Consider the following 21,068-nt stretch of genomic DNA (forward strand, 5'->3'; position numbering starts at 1 on the left):
CGAGGAGGACCCGGATGAGGAGCTGGGCCAGGGTGAGGCGCCGCGCTGAGAGGAGGGGGCGGCACCGCCCGCGCGGGGCGTGGGGAGGGCGCGGGCTGCGTGCGGCCGTCCTGCTGTGCCGAACCATCATAGCATCTACCAGAAGGGCGAATCAGAGTAGCAGTGCGAGGATGGCCGCTCCGGGCAGCAGTGAAACGCGCTTTTCAGTCAGATCCAGCTCTGCTTGCTGCTTTGCTTCTTTCCCCCATCCCCAGCCTATGAATGCCCATTTCCTTCCCGAACCAGGCTCTTTATTTTGGTAGCAGTTCCAAGTACGAGCAGCTCTTTCAGGGCAGTGCTGGTTTTTGCAGTGTAATCTTTATGTCTGCTAAATTTCTTGATCTGCCTGATTGCACAGCCCACACACGCTTGCTCTCTGGCAAGGCAGAGACAACAGTGGGAAGGAATTGGGATAGAAAGCATTGGAGTTTGTCAACATGTCAGTGGGACCAGCCTCCTCCTTACACAGCACTGGTTTCCCTGTTAATTCTGGCTCACAAAGCCATGACCCATTTCTCAGCTTGCATCCGTTTGCTCCCTTTGCTCCATCCAACTCCTGCCTCTGTTCAGACCAAATGATGCTCCGCTTCGTTTGCTGGAGAAAGAACTTGTAGTGTTGTTTTTTTTTGGCTTGTTTGTCTTCTTAATACCTTGTGTTTTTTTTTTTCTCAGGCCACATCTTCTTGAGCCTTTATGGCTATTTATTATTCATCTGTTGGTTCTCTCTTACCTTGAGCTTTACAGACTAGGCTGGGTTGTTTTCTTTTTTTGTTTGTCATAGAATCATAAAATCATTTGACTTGGAAGGGGCCTTTAAAGGCTGCCTAGTCCAACTCCCCTGCAATGAACAAGGACACCTACAGCTAGATCAGGTGCTGAGCCTTACCTTGAATGTCTCCAGGAAGGGGGCAACCTGTTCTAGTGCCTAGTGCCCCACTACCCACATTGTAAAAAAAACTTTTTTTGTATCCAATCTAAATCTTCCCTCTTTTAGTTTGAAAGCATTTTCCCTTGTTCTGTCACAATAGACTCTGCTAAGGAGTTTGCTAAGTCCCCTTCTTTCTTACAGCCCTCTTTAGATATTCAAAGGCTGCTCTCAGGTCATCTCAGAGCTTTCTCTTCTCCAGCCTGAACAGCCCCAGCTCTCTCCGCCTGTCCTCATAGGAAAGCATTCTGTCTCTCAGATCACTTTTGTGGACCTCTTCTGGAATCACTCCATTGGGTTCACAGCTTTCCTGTGCTGAGGACTCCACATCTGGACACAGTACTCCAGGTGAGGCTGCACCAGCACAGAGAAGAGGGGCAGCATCACCTCCCTCACCCTGCTGGCCATGCTGTGTTTGATGCAGCCTGAGATACAGTTGGCTTTTTGGGCTGTGATGGCACGCTGTTGGCTCGTGTCCAGCTTCCCATCCACCAGTACCCCTAGGTCCTTTTCAGCAGCTCTACCCTTACATCCCCCACCTGATAGTGTGGTGCTACTACCCAGGTGCAAGACTTTGCACTTGGCTTTGTTGAACCTCACGAGGTTCTCCTGGACTGCTTAAGCCTGTCTAGGTCTCTCTATCATTCTGTCCCTCCAGCATGTCAACTGCACCACACAGCTTGATGTCACCTGGAAACTTGCTGAGAGTGCATTCAATCCCACTGTTGATGTAATTGATAATGATTAAAGAGCACTGGTCCCAGTACTGACCCCTGAGAGACACCACTCATCACCGATCTCCATCCAGACATTGAGACGTTGGCCACCACTCTGGGTACAAACTTACCACCAGTTCATCGTCCATTGAACAGTTTTGTTTGCTTTGTTAGCTTTTTGTTTGTTTGTTTGATTTGTTTTTCCTTCTTAGCAATGACATGTATTTGTACGTCCTGGCTAAGGTCCATCTCGTGAAATCAGAAAACAAAGTGGGTGATCCATCTGGATGCATCATAACTAGGGAACTCTCCTGGCTCCGTGTCTTTTGCTAAAGACAGATAAAAGCTTTGTAAAGCTCACCTGAAGGTCTCAATTTCTGCCTTGCTTTTTGTTAGCTAACAATGGAACATCAGTCTGCATCAGGTATTGCTTTGTGCCATCAAATAAAAAAATCTTAGGTAAAGATGTAATTTACTGTTATCCTCCTTTTTGGTGGCTTTATTGCACTTCGTGTTTTCATTCAATCCTTGACTATTCATATAGTTAACAATGCCTTTTACCAAACAGCTTTTTGTCCTGTCAGTCTCAGCTTCAGTGCTTGAAATATCAAGAGGAGGAATGGTGTGTACGTGGCAGAATTAAATCACCAGCATGGTCACATCTCCATGGTAGCAGGTGGTTGTTGGTGCTGTACAGAACTGTGCTGGCCCTTGTGTGGGCTGCCCTGGGTCCGAGAAGCCTCTGAGGGTACCTGTATCAAGCCTCTTGTCTGGAAGGCATTTGTTATGAGTGTCAGACCAATATTCATGTACAGTATGCAAGCAGGAGCTGTGCATACTGATGATAGCTGCTGGAGACAGCTGTTAGCAGCATTAGTGCCTGAACCTCCCCTTAACTGGGATTTCTCGTCCTCCTCTTTACTCCAGAGAGCAAAGTGCTGGCTGGAGCATGAGACCCCCATTCTCAGCCTTCTGACAGATGTCCAGGAGCCTGAGGCATCCCTTTTTCAGCAGCCTGCTGTTCACGCATCATCAAACTGGGAATAACCTCCAGGGAGACAGGTGTTTGAGGAGTACCAAGACAGATAGCACTCATTTGAAATTTGTGGATGCCCCATCCCTGGAGGCATTCAAGGCCAGGCTGGAAGTGGCTCTGAGCAGCCTGGTCTGGTGGTTGGCAACCCTGCACATAGCAGGGGGGTTGAAATGAGATGATCACTGTGGTCCTTTTCAACCCAGACCATTCTATGATTCTCTGAAATGTTTAACAAATATCCCCTGTAACTTTGGGTGCTCAGTTGCAGGACCAGCATTGCCCCCGGACTACAGAAGCAGCAGCAGCTCAGAAGCTCCTGATAGTGACGACGATTCTGAATCTCTTCCTCTGCCTAGAGACACAGGTGGAGATTCTGGAGAGGATTCAGGAGCTTCACAACCCAAGTGAGTCTGTTCTCAGGTTGTGTCTTTATGTTGTTGCAGAAATTGCAACTGAAATGTGTCTGTATATAATGTGAGAAGCAGCGTTACATAAACAAAAAGGTAAACTCTACTTAAAACTTGGTGATGTGCTTTCCATATTCATGGAACCACAGAATCACAGGATGGTTGGGTTGGAAGGGACTTCAAAGCCCATCCAGTTCCAACCCCCTTCCCTGGGCAGTGCCTCCCAGCAGCTTAGGCTGCCCAGGGCTCTATCCAACCTGGCTTTGAACGCCTCCAGGGATGGGGCACCCACAGCCTCTCTGGGCAGCTGTGCCTGTGTCATCAACCCTTGAGCAAAATATCTCCTAACATCTAATCTGAATCTCCTCTTTTATTTTGAAACCATTCTCCCAATCATTGGGGTCAAGAAAAGTCAACTCACCTGTCTGACTCCTTAGCGTAGAACTAAGCATTGTAGGGAAATGTGATCTGTGTGTTTTCACATATGAGTTTCATTTTGCAATTTAAGCAATAAATCCCTTAATTTGCTGAGGAGAGACTTCTTATAATCCCTTTAAGTTATTTGGTACATGAGTTTGACCCCATTTCTAGCATGCTGTCTCATTTGATCATAAGAACTGTTTATTTATGGGTATAAATTTATGTACTAAGTTAAACCAACTAGAATGAAAATTGTTTAGTAAGTAGCAGAAGCTTGCACATACTTCCTGTCTGTCTGGTTAATCACTCACAATTGCTGTGCTGAGAACTTGGTGTTTCTATTTGGCCCTGTGTAAGAGACTTGAAGAATGTTGTGCTGTCTTTGTGTGTTAGGGTAAATATTACTCACTTTTCTCCTGTTGTCTTACTCAACAGCTTTTCAGTTTGGTTGAACTAAACTGTGAAAGATAGTCAAAATGCAGACAGCTGTATACAATTGCAGAAATAACTGCGCTGAATTTAAAACTGCTTTGTAAATAGAAATATTATTTTAACATCATATTAGTCTTCTTTCTCCTGTAAAAGCACTCCTAATGTTTTTGTTGTTTTGTTGGGGTTTTTTTGCCTAGATGTCAAACCATTTCTGAAGCAAAGCTTACGCTCCCAAATTTTTAATTGCTTCAAATTATTTTGGATCATTTTGCACTGTTTCCGTGGTAACAGCAAGCTATTTAGTACACAAGACTGTCTGACATCCTTTTATGTTTTATTTTTTCCTTTTTTAAAATGTAGATAATTGCTCTGCATGTCAAGGTAATTATTAACTGAAGTCTTTATCTTTGCAGGAAGCCAAAAAGAATTCAGGAAAATGATGATGATGATGGCTTTTTTGGGCCTGCTCTTCCTCCTGGGTTTAAAAAAAGAGGATGATTCCCCAGAGAGGTAATTAAAATGGAATTATATTCAGGCTCTTTTTCTTAAAAGATAATTATTTTACATACAATATTTTGTGTCCCTAATAGAGAACACTTCAATTGTTCGTTTCAGATTCAGGTGATTGAAATTGCTTCCTCCACATTTTTGAGAACAAGAGCAGCATTCCCTTGAAGCAGAACACACAGCCCTGTTAGTACTATTTAAAAAACCGGAGAGAAAAAGAAAAAATGTCAATTGTCTGATTTATACTTTGAATGTCACATTTCTTCCATTTCCTATCATAGGTCTTGGATCAGTGCAGGAAACAAATTGATGCTGCAGGGACCCTTACTTGTGTGGCTCATTCTTGGGCTGGGAGGGAGTAGGGCAGTTAGCTCTTGTGTGCTGTAAAACAATGCAGATGATTGTAAGTGTCTCTTGCTAATGCACCAAGGATTATATTTTACCATTCTCTAGGTAGGAAACGTATCTGAATGGTGTAGGTTTCTAGAAAGCAGGTTGTCATGTCTAACCAAATAAGCATTACTTATAGCCTCTTTCAGGAAGCTTTCTGTTTGATGGCAGATAATTACAAAATACCTAAAAAAGAAAACTGTTTATGGATTGTCCATGCAGGATTTAACAGTGTCTCACAGCCTCCCAGTTTTGCATCGATCTATGCACTTCCTTCTATCATTAGAAATAGCCCATACTGAAATCAGCACTTCCAAGGAAGCATTTACTGATGAAAGGTACCATTAAAGTCCCTTGATCACTGTTATCTTCCCCAGAGCAATAGAGAGCTGATAGATGAAATAAATCAAGAGCTACCTGTCAGGTATGGGTGTTCAGTGCTAGGGAGGTGACTCAATTTGTTCTCAAGCTGTGTACAACGTTCTTTCTGCAAGCAATTTTTAAAATAGATTTTTTTTTAGTTTGGATTAATTTTCATGGTGCTTGGCAGCAGTTCAGGAAACCTGAATGTGTTGACCTACAGTTATTTGGAAGTAACCTTTCCATGTCTTTTTTGGCCATACTTTGCTGTAACAGACAGACTCACTTGTGATTACAAGGTGTCATGCTCAGCAGGCTCATTTGGAGTTTTCAAAGCAGCAGGAGGAACTGCTCTCTTTCTTACCTTTCACATATGCAGAATGTGTTCTTTTGTTATAAAATGTAGGTAGCTACCAAAAATAATGTGTTTTCTAGTAAAGCACAAAGAAATTCTTGTTGCATTTAATAGCAGCTGAGGTAAACTTCCTGCTTTCTTGATTTTTTTTCTTCATGTGAAAACTCACATTGTAAAGGATTGTGTCAAAGCGTGCAAAGGAAAAGAGGAAAAATGAAGAGGTAGCTTGTAATTTGAAGGTGAGAGATGACACAGGTGCTCACACATCTTGTATGCTCAGAACTGCTGTATGCTTACACCCAACTTCTTTTTCTACTAAGCAGTTCTCTTCCAAACTAGTGGATAGCTCGCATTTAATTCACAGAATCATAGAACGGCCTGGGTTGAAAAGGACCACAATGATCATCTCGTTTCAACCCCCCTGCTATGTGCAGGGTCACCAACCACCAGACCAGGCTGCCCAGAGCCACATCCAGCATGACCTTGAATGCCTCCAGGGGTGGGAATTCAGAGGGAAGAGTCTGCTCTTCCTAGCTCTTCTGTCCTAGCTCATCACACACCAGCTCCTCACACACAGATTGAGCAGAGCTGTTGGCACCAACCCATTTCCATGAATAGGTGGGCAAGGTGCGATGTGTAGGACGAGCCTTGTCTGTCTTCCACCCCCATACACCTGGCTGTCTGCTAGTACTGACACACGTGGGAGCATGAGCTGTGCAGGGTGTAGACACAGCGCTGCTGTCTCCCCCTGCATTGTCCCTTGGAGTGAGTGGATTGCCAGCTGCCAACTTAGACCTGAATAACTGAAGCAAATACAAGAGTACATGTTTCAATATATAGATACACTGTTTCTTAGCTCCTTGTGAGTTACTCATTCTTTTAGAAAAGCTTTTATTCCATTGTATCTTTTCCAGACTTGTCAAAACAAATATTCATAATTAAGAGCAGCCTGTGTGGGAAGTTGCAGCTCTTTAAAAATTGCTTGAATCATTTCAGCTTAAAAAAACATGTATGAACAGATTTCCTTCAATTTCAGAAAGGATCTTGCTACTTATCAATGTTAGACAGAGGTACAGTACTTGTAAAGCTTCCAGAAGAATCCATGGATCGAGATAAAGAGCGAAGGTTATTTTAATGATTTTTGTGTTGTTTTTTTTTTAAGTTAAACATCAGGAGAATGCTGACATGCCTGTCTTCTTGCTGGCTTTAGCAAGGACTCATAACCCAGCAGCAGGAAAGTGTTCTTTGCCATATATGAAATCTTGTATTATTAAGTGAAATTCTTGGTAAGTTAGTATTTTTCTTCTGGATCAGCGTAGATAAGTACCAGAGTTACTAACAGCAGAAAAAATACATTTAAGAGTTGGAATTAGATCTGCCTCACTGCTCAGAATGTGTTTGGCCATCCAGGAAGCTGTCAGGGCTCGTGTCAGCTCTGTGCTGCTGAGGAAAGACCTGAGCAACAGGGTTATTCATGTGGAAAAAAGCAGAGAAACAGGCAGCGTGGGAGGGACGAGTTGGGAACCATTTGTCTATTCCTTGGAAGAGCCTTTGAGCTGTGACAGAAGCAAGTCAGAGTACTTGAGATCTGCTTCTTTTCACAAGTTGCAGCGATACAGCCCACAGCAGAGATGTTTCTGTGTATTTTAGTAGAAATCTTTTATAGTTCGGTTAACTCCCTTTCCTCTTGAAATAAAGTTAACTGCGTGCTAAAATAAAAGATTATTTTGGCTGTATCTGCATGGGTTTAACTTCAGTATCTTTATATTAGGACCCTAAAACCCAATCTTAACAAGCAAACAGTCAGAAAGGAAGAGAGAAACTTAAAAACTGTTTCTTCTTTACAGCAGCTAGGTGGGGATGGAACTTCAGATTCAGCCTAGGCCTCCTGCCTGGGTTTGAAATCCTCACCAGTGCCCTTGCCATGGCCCGAGCTCACATGTATTGCTTGTAGCTGGCTGGATGTGGCTGCCTTTCTGGCAGGATTTTCTGCTTTTTATTTCCTCTCCTCAAACCCAATAATAACATCACTACAGCAGGGCTGTGCTGATTAGATTATACTTGAGTTAGTAGACCGTAATTAGAATAATTCGATTCACGTTGTGTTACTTTTGATTGCCGAAAATCTCTGAGACTGGAGATCATAATAAATCAAGTCTCTGTCTGATAGATTGGGAGGATACTTCACTGGGATATTTCTTCAGGTGATGATTGTTTGCATTTTTATTAGTCCTGAGGAATATGGTGGTGATTATTAAAAGAGGAGCTTCTCTACTGAGGTCTTTTCAGCACTGCAGGCACAGTTTGTAGTATACTTTGAACTGTTTTCACCATTGAGAATAAATTCTCACCTTCCTGTGTCCCTGGAGACAATTGAATTATCATACTGCTTGCTGAGTTTCAAAAAACAAATTGGCAAAGTTACAAGGGATTACAAAACCTTTCTTTTCCTCTCTTCTACCTCCAAGGGAAAACAAACTTGAATCAGCACACTGCTCTTATTTTTATGTTTTAAAGAGCAGCAAAACCATAGCGTGAGACACAAATGAGCAAAACCAGCTTTGTTGCTAGAGAAAAGGTAGTTTGTGTTTGTATGCATATACATGGCCTCCCACCTTTCATTGCTTTTGAATCTGAAGCTAGAAGCTAGGGAAGAAGAGTGGATTTCCATGACTACGTGCCATGACATTTCCAGTTATCTTGCATTCCAGCTGTCTGCAGAGGTCCCTGTGGAAAATAGAGTCAGACTGTTCTTATGCACATTTCTGTAGTGAACACACAGGAGGCATACTTGCCATCGCAAGGAAGAAGAATTACAGAACAACACTTTGTTTTAATTTTTAAATTAATCTTTTCATTATTTCTTTAGCAAGCGATAGGATGTCCATTTAATATACTGTCCACGATGGTTCTTTTTCTTATTCCTCTTTCCAACTAAAAAAGTAATAATAAAATTGTTTCTTTTCTACTTGAGGCCTATCATAGGTCCTGCATTACCGCCTGGCTTTAGGAAATCTGCACAGGACACTGGGAGTAACAGATCTTCAATAGGACCATCTGCTTCATCACAATTCACCGAGGTTGGTGAGATCAGGAGTCTTTTGTTTGAGTACAAGTTATGCAAAATGCTTAAACAAGCAGGAGCCTGAAGAACTCTACCAGACATACTTTTCTGCATGACAGTTTAATTTTAGACCAGAAGGTGTCTGCATTAAATACTGAAACATAAGTAAGCCTAAAAAAGAAACGTGCTGGTCTGGTTTGTTGTGATTTTACTGTTAGACTGATGGTGTGCTGAATGCAAGTGCTGTAGGCATCCTAAATTGTAGTCACAATACTTCTCCTTCATTTTTTCCCATTCTTTATTTCAGTGTAATGTGTCCTTTACCAGTGAACATTATAGCAAAGTTCAGATCATAGAATCATAGAATGGCCTGGGTTGAAAAGGACCACAATGATCATCTAGTTTCAACCCCTGCTGTGTGCAGGGTTGCCAACTACCAGACCAGGCTGCCCAGAGCCACATCCAGCCTGGCCTTGAATGCCTCCAGGGATGGGGCATCCACAACCTCCTTGGGCAACCTGTTCCAGTGCCTCACCACCCTCTGGGTGAAAATTACTGAAAACATTGAGACCTGCTAGAATAAAAATGGTTACCTATAATTTAATGTTTTATTCTTTTGTTGATTGAGGTGGGGGAAGAGAGAAGGGCTGATTATTTCCCATATCTTCACCTCCTTAAGTTGCTTGCTAGTGGAGATGTTAAATACATTTATCCAAAAGAAACTCTCAGCCTTCTTGAGTAGGATGCTTTAAGGCATCCAAAATGGCACTGGGTACCAGTGTTTAGGTGATTCAATTGTTCTCGTGCTGTAATAAAGTAAATATCAATTTATTGTGAAAATTAACTCATCTCCATTGTTATTCTGCTTCTCATTTTTCTAGAATACTTAGGTTTTCTTTAAGTTTAGCTCCCCAGACACTATGTGAGGGGAGCCAACAGCTGCTTTGAAGCTTCACTTTTCGATGAGTATTTGCGATGTATGTCATTCTCCGACCTCCTACAGTGAGAGCTGTCACAGTCTATCATGAAGAATGATTGCCTGACATTTTTTAGATACACATCATCTTATAACTGCAAATAACGATTAAGCAATTTACCATAATGACAAATCTCTTGAGGCAGGGATGTCAAAACTGGTCTGTTCGTACATCTTACAAACAAACCAAAAAGTGTTCTTTCTCCTGAACACATCTTCTAGCATCAGCTTGTCAGGTAGAAGTTAGTTTATTTTGTTGGGGTTTTTTTGTTTTTTGTTTTTGTTTTTTCTTTTTGAATATATTCTTTTTTATTTTTGCCCTTTGAAAATGATGACTAATTTTGTTGTTGTTCTGGTCTTGTTTTGCTGTTTTTTTATTTCAATACACCTCTACAGACGGTTTATTCCCTGCTGACTCTTCACTTTATATCAATTTCCTCTCCAAACATGGGGGCAGTTGTTTTAAATTGCATCTCGTTTGAGGCACAGGGTAATGGAGTGAATTGAACTTAAGACACGGGGAAGGAAATGAGACACGCTTCCTCGATTAAAGCCCAGCATGGAGTGTCTTTTATCCTCAACCACTTTACAATGCAATTTATTATGAAAGCTGTGTATTTTTGCATTTTTTTAATTTGTGAACAAGGAGAGGGCTTTGTTATACTAGCTTGTTTTCTCAAAGTAGTTATTCTTCTTTTCCACCAGCTCCTTATTTAGAAAATAAAAATAAAGAGAGAATGCAGTCCTCTAATTCCCTAAAGCAGTAATGCAGTGGTCATTAGTGAAAATTTGACCATGCAAATACTTTTTACACAATTATAAGAGAAACTGGTGTTACCTACTTTAATTGTTTGTGTTTATAAATGACCAGTTATTTCTCAGCATCCTCTGCCTTTCTCTATTTGATGCTACCAGTCACGCAGCCATTTAAATTTGAATGATCCTCTTCTTGCACCTTGTAGTCCACAGCTATACACTGCTGTGTCTCTTGCTACCTGCCAGCTTGCCTCCTGCACTACAGGCTACAGGGCTGCATGAAGAGCAGCATGAAGTAGCAGCACACTGTTGTATATTGCTACTGTGTTTACCAGTGTTTTTGTCTCAGAGAAGAAGTGAGATTTTGGGAAACATGGATGCTAAGTATCTGTATTCACATACTTGAGGAGGTCTCACACAGATTTGTTAACTAAGATTTTGTTACTGGATAGGCAGGTTCATCGGGCTCTCCTAGATAAAATAATTCTAATAAAACTGAAGTGTTTCTTCAGGGTCGTAACAGTATGATTAAGAGAAATGTTTTGTTTTTGGAAGACAACGGATAGTAGCGAGGAAGAAGACAACATTATAGGCCCAATGCCTGCAAAAGAACTAGTGGAGTCTGATGTGACTCAAGAATTTGAACGCAGAGCTCAGAGAATGAAGGAGAAACTTACCTCAGCAGACAGCGTAAGTTGGATTTTTTCATTTCTAATATTTTGCTGCTTTGTATTTGTGGATTTTTTGGGTTTGCAAAGATGCTCTCATCCACAGTTCTGCTTGTGATGCTAAAGTGGTTGCAATTGTGAATACAAAGAAAAAATGATGATTTCTGCTGGAAGCTCAGAGGTCCAGATGATGGGTATTGGTTGTCTGCTTGTGTTTCTTTTACCTTCGTTCTTTTGTAAAGGATGAACCCAAGCAAGTTACAAGGGAATCGTGGATGACGGAACTTCCACCTGAGCTGAAAAGCTTTGGATTTGGACCAAGAACATTCAAGAGAAGAGCTGAAGATAAATCGGGTGATAGGTCTGTGTGGACAGATACTCCAGCTGACAGAGAGAGAAAAGCCAAGGTGAGCATTTATTCACTTGTACACGTATTTTTATGTATAACATATATATGATCATCACATATATACATGTGTGTGTGAAAAATGTATTCATTTATTCATATGAATAAATGTTCACATCTGTGTAATGTTTTAATATAAGCATATATACATACACACGTATTCTGCCATCATATATATATCTGTATGCTACCTGTAGCATTCAGATTTGTTGTTGGTATTTTGTGAAAACAAATCTGATTTCTCAATTGAAAATATCTTTGCATTTTTTTCTCTCTGTTACCAAAACTCATTAATTGAGTCTTAAAGATAAAACAGGGGAAATTACCATTTTGGTTTTCATTTGTTCCCTCTCTTGTTGCAGTAGTCAGTTACTCTGTGTCAGCTCATTGAATTTCCAATTAGTGTGTCCACTTTCTTCTTCTGTCAAGCTGAGCAAAAAAATATCTGGTGGCCTCTGCCCTTCAGATTTAATTAAAGTAAATATAGATTTATTTTCTTTATACTTCAGGCATTCTGATAAATGTAGTGTGTAATTTGTTTCCACTCATCAGGAAAGAGAAGAAGCAAAGAAGTCAACCAGTAAGGATAATGAAGAAATTGTATTATCTGGGAGAGACAAGAGACTTGTTGAGCAGGTGACTTCATATAATGTAAGTGCAATATCATAATACTTCCTTTTGTGCATTTTCTTCAATTCTTCACTTTTTTTTTGTTCTCATTGCTAGTACTGCTGGTTTCCATGGTGATACCACTATATTCTTCCCCTTAGGCCCCAGACCTACTGTTTAAGTCATTAGAATATTTGCCATTGATTTCAACAAGAGCAGGATTGTGTCCTTAAGCTGCTGCAGACAATGTGACAGAGTAGCATTTTGTGTGTATTGTCCCAGTGTAAGGCTGTATTTTACTTAAATTATCCTCGGATCTGGACTTGGTTGGTGCTTGATTCAAATATTACCTTACTTCATTGAATTACCCAAGAAGAAAAAGAAAACAGTAAAGAGTTTAGCTTGTAGGACAAAATACACATTAACCCAAAAGAAGCTTCATGGGCAGATAAATGCTATAATCAGCTGCCTCACTGCCTCATTATAACAGCATTATTACGTGAAGTTTTTCTCAACCTGTGCAGAAGCAATTAATTTTCACAGGCAGATGTTGATTACTGAAAACTTGATCTCTGCGTCAAATTCACTTGTCTGGCTGCCAGCCCTGTCCACTAGAGGATATGGAGGCTTGCCTGCCTTTCAGCTGCTCTTTCCTTTTCTTCCCTGATTTATGGCCTGAAGTCTTCAGGAAGGCAGTCAGGTCTCTTGAGAGTATAATTAACTTGAGAAGGGCAGCCTTGGCTTATATTACAAGATTGAAGTTTATCTGTCACTTTTAATAATTTATTTGTGGTTCATTAAATCACATGTCTCTCTTGACTTACAGGCCTGCAAACCCAGAACTATTAGCATACTGTCTGACCTGATGATCCTTAAGGGTCCTTAAGCCCCACTAGGGATATTCTAAAATTGTCTTTTCTGCCATTACCATGATAGTAGAGTAACTTCTGTGTAAAACCTTGAGTTTTGTTCTGTATCACTGCAGAATAAAACACTGTTCTAAGATTAATGGAGTTCTCTCTAAAAATTGCATAATAGTTTCTTAGTGTTAGTTAGCTAGTGCTGGTACCATATACATTTTCTGGTGCAATTCTGTCAACACTGATGCAGTTACACCGTAGGTAAGTACTGTCCACCTTCTGTTTTCCATAAGAATCCTTTCCTATGTCATATATGAATTATTACTGCGTGTGAGGAAGTAGAGGGCGAAGGGAAATGAACCTTCTGAATACAGATTGTGTGTTCCGAAACCAGATGTTTAGAGAAAGTGCACAAGAAACAGGATGCATATTTTAGCATCTTTTTTGGTTTGTTGTCTTTCTGCTACCCATGGCAGAGCATCTTATATGTTTCTTTTGCATTTATATTGTGGAGATTCGAGAACATTAGGGGTATTTTTAACATCAGTGACAGTGAATTATGTGTATCTTACTTTGCACAGATGAGAGTATATGTTCTTTCTGCATGCCAAATTCAACATTCTGTTTTCCAGTTGATAAGGTCTCTTTTTTTTTTTTCTTTCTAATTCCTGGCCAATCTCTCCATTTGGATTTTCAGTGCACTGTTAATATTTTGTAGTAATTTCTTCCCTCCTCTTTCTTCCTACTTGTACAGGAGTCAAAGCGATCAGAGTCTCTCATGGATATACATCAGAAAAAGCTGAAGAGCAAAGCATCTGAAGAAAAGAACAAACCTCAGGAGAGAAGGCCGTTTGACCGAGAGCAGGATCTCAAAGTCATTCGATTTGATGAAGCACAGAAGAAAGCCCTGATAAGAAAATCCAGGGATCTGAATTCTAAATTTGAGCACAGTAAAGGCAATATGTTTTTATAAGGTAAAAGCATGAAGCTTTTTTGAAGTCAATTGAGATTTGAATACTTAATTTTTTAAGTATTTTTTTTCTGTAAATATTTGTACGCAAAATAAATATCCTGATGTTTAACTAGTTTTAGTTGTCTGTGAATACTTTACTATGGAGGGTCATCTGTATTAAAACTAAGGTGACTGAGGAAGGTGCTAGTATTAAAAACAAAAAAGAAAGAAAGAAGGAAACTACAGAAAATGTGAAATTGCTAAGGCTTTTTAGTATGCGTTTTGTTAAGGGTGGGGTTTTTTTTGCTAGCATAAAGATAATTAATTAAAATATTATTTTAAGGAGTTTTAAAATTTATCTTGGAGTGGAATTAACAGTTTCCTCTTTTCTTTTACCATTCTTAAGGTATACTTGCTGAGCCTGACCTGAAGTTTGTGCAAAAATCCCCTTTAGGCTTGTGGTTGGGCAGGTCATTGCTTGATAAGCTTTTTGCTAGGAAGTGTAAGTAAAAATGGCACCATTCATATCCACACAGTATTTGTATTTCAGAGACTGTGTGTTTGTGTCATTGCCAATTATACACTTGTATAATTTCAGTATTATAGCAGAAAGAGCTAGCAATTGCAGAAGCAGCAATAAAGCCTCAAGATTTGCAGGTTTAATTATAAAAAAGATGGTATGAAAGAAGAGAAAATCTAATTGAAGTTTCAATTTGCAGAGCTTAGCATCAGAAAATCCATCTCTTTTAAGCAAATACAATGTGAAAATTAAACCAGAATAAAAGTTATTTTGTCAGTTACTTTGCAGAGCAGAACAGCTCTTTGGTCTCAAAAAGGAAATAAATAAGACATTTTAAAAAGTCTACATCCGTGCTTAGAATTCCTCAGCTCTTACATGTGTGAATGTGTGGCAGCTAAAATGAGTTGTGTTTAAAATAGACTTGTTCTGTAGTCTTTTTCTTCCTCTCAAGTTATGTTCAGGATCTTTTTTTAAAGTCATTGGAGGTATGTACATGAGCAGAACTTTATGCACAAGACCCTGGCACCTTGTTTGGAAGAGTGGCACATTTTGCATGTTAAGCATCACGTGGTTCAGTGTAATTTGGAAAAAAGGCTACTTCAACATTTGTGTGAGCAAAGCAGCGACCCAACAAGTCACACAAAACTAGATGGCCGAAAACCTGGTCTTGTAAATCTCCCTAGGTTTTCACCTTCCGTGTTGTTTCCTTCCTTGTTTGTTTGATCAAAAGGCGAGCTCCCCTGCAGCCATATAACATCTCCATTGCTATGCCACAGTTTCATCATTGGAAAGGCAGTAGTAGAGTGTGTGAAATACAGCCATCGTTGTTTGATTGGTTTTTGTTAGGCAACTAAAGCCATAACAGAGCAGGTAGTACCACGTGACTAGCTAAATCTTCATGCTTTGCAAAAAAATGATCCTTGTGCCCACTTTTGGAAACCCAACTGCCTTCAGAAATCCATTATATCACATGTTGGGATACACTTAGAGAGCACACTTGAGCAGTCTTCACTCATTCAGACAATGTCTTAGCAGGAGCATTTGCACAAATGAGGACTGCTTGCATGAGGAGTTTGTTGGTGGTGCTGTTGTCTTTGTTTTTATTCTTTGCTCCCTTCTCCAAATGGAGGGCCAGTCATCAGATGTCATAGATGGCTGAATTTTACCATCCAGATGTGTTCCTGCTCTTTGCTTGCTACTGACATGGCCCTGGTGCGGCCTCCAGCTCACTCTGAGGCTGTGCTGAGCAAGAACTGTTCTGAGGGAAGGCCACGTTGAGTGAAGGCCATGCTGCATGAAGGCCATGTTGAGTGAAGGTCATGCTGAGCTGAAACTCTGGGCTGCTGCTCAGGAGAAGAGCTGTCAGGAGCCCTGGCACCCACTCCAGGATTGATGTGGCATTCCATTGCAGTCACTGCACTTCTATCTGTGGATGTGCAAAGCCTTGAGGTGAGTTGGGAACGTGTAATCTCAATCTTTTTTCTTTTTCCTTTTTTTTGTTTTTTTCCTTTCTCTTCTTTATTGTGAAGCAGCCTCTCAAAGACTCAATAAAATCTGCATTATGATTTAAGGGGAAATGGGAAGGGCTGAGAGTTCAAATTAATCTTTTCATTACTTTGTGTAAATGGAGTGAACTTTTGAATTGCATTAATACACAAACTAATCTCCTCTTACCAATGTCGAGCCATTGCCTGGAACAGTCATTATAATAAACAGCAACCCAGTAAATTACAAGCTCTGTGAGCTTTTGTACAAAAAGACGAGCTGTCCTCTACAATTTGGACAAGCTGTAAGGCATTTCTGTGGAACTGCTAGAGGGTGATTTTTCAAGAATCTCATTTGAAAAAAAAAAAAGAATTTATTTCACTGAAAACCATCACTCTAATTACCATGGAACACTTCTGGTAACCAGCTCCCCACTTGTATGTAATGGTCTGTTGCTATTCTGTGCTGTCTGCTTACATGTCAGGAAATGCCCTTTTGTAACAAGATGACAGGAAGCTTTTCTAAGGTGTGCAAAGCCTATCAGCCCAGTGTTCAGCTTTGTTTTGTGCTGCTATAAACATTTTATGCAGTACCGCAAGCATTTTCTGTTGGAGAGTAAAGTCCTCTTCTTCTGAGATGTCAAATATGTGGAAGGCAACTGGGGGTGAAGCCAACGAGAGAGCTAGCGTGTGAGTGCTGAAGTGGGTGTTTCAGGTTAATTTTAAGGAATATTACACATTAACTTAGAAAAATACAAGACAGGAAAAGATAAGACATCTTGAGAAAACTGATTTCTTTGCCCCATCCCTGGAGGCACTCAAGGCCAGGCTGGATGGGGCCCTGGGCAAGCTGAGCTGCAAGGTGGCACTGCCCAAACTGGGTGGGCTTTAAGGTCCCTTCCAACCCAGGCCGTTCTGTGATTCTGTGGTTCTGCACTGAGCTATCATGATGCTCCAGAAAATACAGAAAAATGTTGCTAGATTGGAGCGTGGCAGTACTGTCACCTGAGAAAAATCTCTGTGATTTAAATGCCTATTTATGGAGAGTTATTTTTTGCATCTGCTGTTACAGTCAGTAGATGTACTGTACGCATTTCCAGATTAACTACATTTCCCAAATAATAAACAAAATAGAAATGCAGTTTATTTAGGGTTGTGATGATATCATGTAGAGAGCATGAATTGCACTCTTAATTAATTTTCTTCTTGAAAGAAACATGGATCTGTTTCTGATCAGTGCGAAAAGGGGTTCTGTTCCAAGTAAAAGAATACCACAAATCATAGAATCACAGAATGACCTGGGTTGAAAAGGACCACAATGATCATCTAGTTTCAACCCTCCTGCTGTGTGCAGGGTCACCACCAGACCGGGCTGCCCAGAGCCACATCCAGCCTGGCCCTGAATGCCTCCAGGGATGGGGCATCCACAATCTCCTTGGGCAACCTGTTCCAGTGCATCACCACCCTCTGTGTGGAAAAACTGCCTCCTAAAATGATCCAAAGGGCTCTGCGAGCCCAGGGCTCCTTATGTTTAGGGACTGATTCTGTCTCTGAAACATACATTTCATTATTCCTGTTCAACATTTTATCACTTGTACGTTGATTTAAGAGTAGTATTGCATTGAAACATAAGCATTTGTGCAAACTTTCTGTACCTGCATCCTTATGTTCAGCCACTTTGTGTACACACGCAGTTGCACAATTAAATAATTCTCAGATAAAACACATAGATGTCATTTCCTGTCCTTACATATTATGTGTTAAATAAATTGAAGCCCTCATTCAGAGGAAGAGTCAAAGGTATTTCTTCATCTCACCTACCTCAGCTCTTTTGGGGGCTATCACATCATACCTGTGCTGCTTTAAAAGTAGGTGTCTTTCAACTAACACAGAGAGAAGCTGGAAAGTTGGCATCTCTCAACCAGCAGCTCTAGGTTTTTTCTCACACTCCTTAACGAAGACAGCATCGTTAGTTCAAGTCAGCAAGGAAGGAAAGCACGGGCCACTGTTGATTCCTTCCTGCATGACGCATCTTCCTGATGCTTCTGACTCTGTCTGCTGAACGGGAGGTGGTGACTTTGAGCAATAATTTGAGCAAACGTGGGATTTTTGTTCTTTTTCATTCTGATGTGAAGATTGCCACAGTGCCCTTGCTGAGTTGATCTTCCCCGTGTCCCCCTGTGACAACTGAAAGCCTGTTCTCCACCAGCCCATCATCCTTGTGGTTCCAAGCATCCATTTTCCTACTCTGGTCTTCAAACCAGCAGCAAATCTCATTTCTCTCTGAAATTATACTGATTTTGAAACAGCACAGCAAGTCAAGCCTTTTTAGAAAAAAAAAACATCTTTTTGAGTGGAAACTTGAGGTCTCCAGGAGACAGCAGCACAGACTGTCACTTCAGCAGGAGCAGCTGCAGCTGTGACTTCTTCCAAACAAGCTATCCAAACATAAATATTCAAAAGCAATTCTCATAAGCAGACTTTATTAAGGTGGTTCACTCAGTCTCCTAGATGCTTAATATTGCTGTCACTTGCTTCACTTCATAGGGTTTTACCCACTTTTGCTTCACTTCCCTAGAGCATGACAACCACAAACTCAGAAGCCACCCTCGTTATGTCCTTTGAATTAGGATTTGTTTCAAAGCCCTAAGCACCAGAGACCCATGGGCAGTTGTCCACCTTCCTTAGCCCCAGCAGCAGCCCCTTTCTCAGCAGGATGGTGACTGTGTAACCACACACCTCTCTCAATGACCAATTTGCAAAAAATTTTTGCAAATTAGGAGATGCTGAAGGCACAAAAATGAATACACAAATAAGGAATCACAGAATCACAGAATGGCTGGGGTTGGAAGGGACCTCAAGGATCATGAATCTCCAACCCCCCTGCCACAGGCAGGGCCACCAACCTCCCCATTTAATACTAGACCAGGCTGCCCAGGGCCCCATCCAACCAGGCCTTGAACACCCCCAGAGATGGGGCATCCACAACCTCTCTGGGCAGCCTGTAAGGAGATGCTGAAGATATAAAATCGCAGTATCATGAAGTCTGCCTTGAAATATTACTAGGAAGGAAATCCTGGTCTTTCTCATCCATGCTGATTAAAGATGCATCAGAAGATTGCACTGCTAAATCTGCAGAGGCTTTGCACGTGGTCAGGACACCAGATTTCAATCCCATTCAACACATTACTGCGTGGTTTTTGTTCCCACTTGTCTCATTTGTAATTTACTCTAAAACTTATTATTCATGTCACTAAGGCTGTATTGTCAGACAGGCTTTGCAATAAGCTTTCAGCTGCATTTCCAACGGTAGAGCAACAAAGACTAGAAGAAATCTCACATGTTGTACCTAAAACAGGAGAGTTTTAAGTGAGAGGCACCCTGGCACACCCGTCCCTTCAATCCAAACTTCAAAACAGCTCAAAGACAGTGTGATGACCTGCCTTCTACTGCATCCCTCTCAGCAGGGCAGTGTGGTGCTGCAGTGATGTGTGCAAGAGAGGGAGGACCAGGGAGCAGCATCTGCCATCAGTGTCATTTTTGAAAGATACAGATGAGCAATTTCGTATGTTTCAAGGAAAACATGAAAAGGGGAAAACAGAGCTGCTGAGTGCTTGTGGTAAACAAAGCTCAGTTGGGATAATTTTACAGGCTTTGGAAGATGATGGTGCGATATAACTGGTAAATGTCCAGCCATGCAGGGCTCAGATAAGTGTATGGACCTGTCCCTTATATGTCCCTTTTCTCCTCATTTTTTTCCCCAGACTCTATCCCAACCCACCTCAATCCCTTCCTTTTCCCACCCATCATCCTGCACTGTCATGCACAAACCCCTTGAAAACATCCCACAATAAGTTTTACACAACACAAAACATGTTTCTCCCCAGAAGGAATCCAATACCCATCATCTTGTCCTGAATATCCTTTTGAGTCTACTCTTGATAACTTCTGGTCTCCTCACAAACAAAAACACCTAAACCATCCACAACCAAACTTGAATTGCCTTAAAGCCCACCTTCATTCCCCACCTTATTTTTTTTTAAATAGGCCAAGGAATACATATGTAAGGAATATATGTAGTAAAGCACTCCCATCACAAGACATACATTATACCCAGGGAAGACATTTACCAATGGGCTCTGCAATATTGCCTGTAAAGAAGGGGACTATCTTGAGAACTCCATGAGAAGCTAGATGTGCTCACGGCTGCAAGGCAGGATGGAATCCCTATGAGTCTGCTGAAAGGGTTGTGTCTATGAGAGCACTGTCCCTCACCTCTGTAAAATGATGGCAAAGGAGGGGGTTGGCCAAGCTGGCAGAGCTTTAGGCAAGGTCTCTGTACCCTGACTTCCAACAGATGTTCAGATACATGGCTGGTCCAACATTTGGGGAGAAGCCTAGAGAACACGGGCTCTAGGTGTTTGACATTGCTGGTGCTTGGGTAGGAGTCATATTGGGAAAGTGAACTGCTGTTCAGAAGTACTTGAGTCTCAGTGATGGCCTCACCTTACTCTTCTCAGTCATGGCGGACAACTTAGGAATGGGAACAAGCAGAAATCGTGGGAACAGTAGAAATTCTTTACCAGGAGAGCAGAGCAGCACTGTATTAAGTTTCCTAGTGAAGTTATAGGACCTCCACCCTTGGTGTCTTCCAAGTCTTGGCAAGATAAATCAACAGCCAACCAGGTCTGATCCTCTTCCAGCAGGGCTTGGACCTGTGTTGCCTCCCAACCAACACTTCTCTGAATCTGTATTCATTCTCATGTAACCCTGTATTAGTGAGGGAGTCTAGGTCTGACTCAGCAATGATGGCTATACTGAACAGTGGCAAACACACCACTTCTTCTCTTTTGGGGGTAAAAACATGTCCCAAGGAGAAGGGAGTCTTCTACATATTGCATGAATATTTCAGAATATGAAGGAGTTGAATTCCCTAGTGATGTCTATGAAGACTTTCTAAAGCCCCAACATAAGGAATACAGCACCTTTTTCTAACGTGAAGGAGTATGAGCAAATTTCAGGATAGATCCACATTGCTTTTATTCAAAGGGTCCTCAGATGAGGTAGGCTGGTGACCTACCTTGGCATATGCAACAAGCTTGTTGCTAAAAACATAATTTACTCCCAGAATAGATTTGAAAATGAATATTCTCACTGTTGGTTTTTTTTTATTTGTTTATTTGTTT

The 21,068-nt window shown here is 41.2% G+C and overlaps 1 protein-coding gene across 1 annotated transcript; it reads left to right on the forward strand.

Moving 5' to 3' along the window:
• The first annotated feature begins 6 nt into the window (after positions 1-6).
• Positions 7-14,013, forward strand: GPALPP1 (GPALPP motifs containing 1). The gene is made up of 8 exons (XM_019612152.2): positions 7-32; positions 2,979-3,120; positions 4,389-4,485; positions 8,562-8,667; positions 10,939-11,073; positions 11,294-11,458; positions 12,010-12,108; positions 13,681-14,013. Exons 1-8 carry the CDS (start codon positions 15-17, stop codon positions 13,897-13,899), a joined length of 981 nt encoding a protein of 326 aa, XP_019467697.1. The 5' UTR covers positions 7-14; the 3' UTR covers positions 13,900-14,013.
• The last annotated feature ends 7,055 nt before the right edge of the window (positions 14,014-21,068 follow it).

The sequence above is a fragment of the Meleagris gallopavo genome, chromosome 1 (assembly GCF_000146605.3).
Source record: "Meleagris gallopavo isolate NT-WF06-2002-E0010 breed Aviagen turkey brand Nicholas breeding stock chromosome 1, Turkey_5.1, whole genome shotgun sequence".
NCBI lineage: Eukaryota > Metazoa > Chordata > Aves > Galliformes > Phasianidae > Meleagris > Meleagris gallopavo.

What these genes read in the sequence shown, in the direction of transcription:
- GPALPP1 (XM_019612152.2), top strand. An exon ending in CTTCATCACAATTCACCGAG is followed by an intron (nt 8,668 to 10,938) that starts GTTGGTGAGATC and finishes TGTTTTTGGAAG; the next exon opens with ACAACGGATAGTAGCGAGGA. An exon ending in AACTTACCTCAGCAGACAGC is followed by an intron (nt 11,074 to 11,293) that starts GTAAGTTGGATT and finishes TCTTTTGTAAAG; the next exon opens with GATGAACCCAAGCAAGTTAC.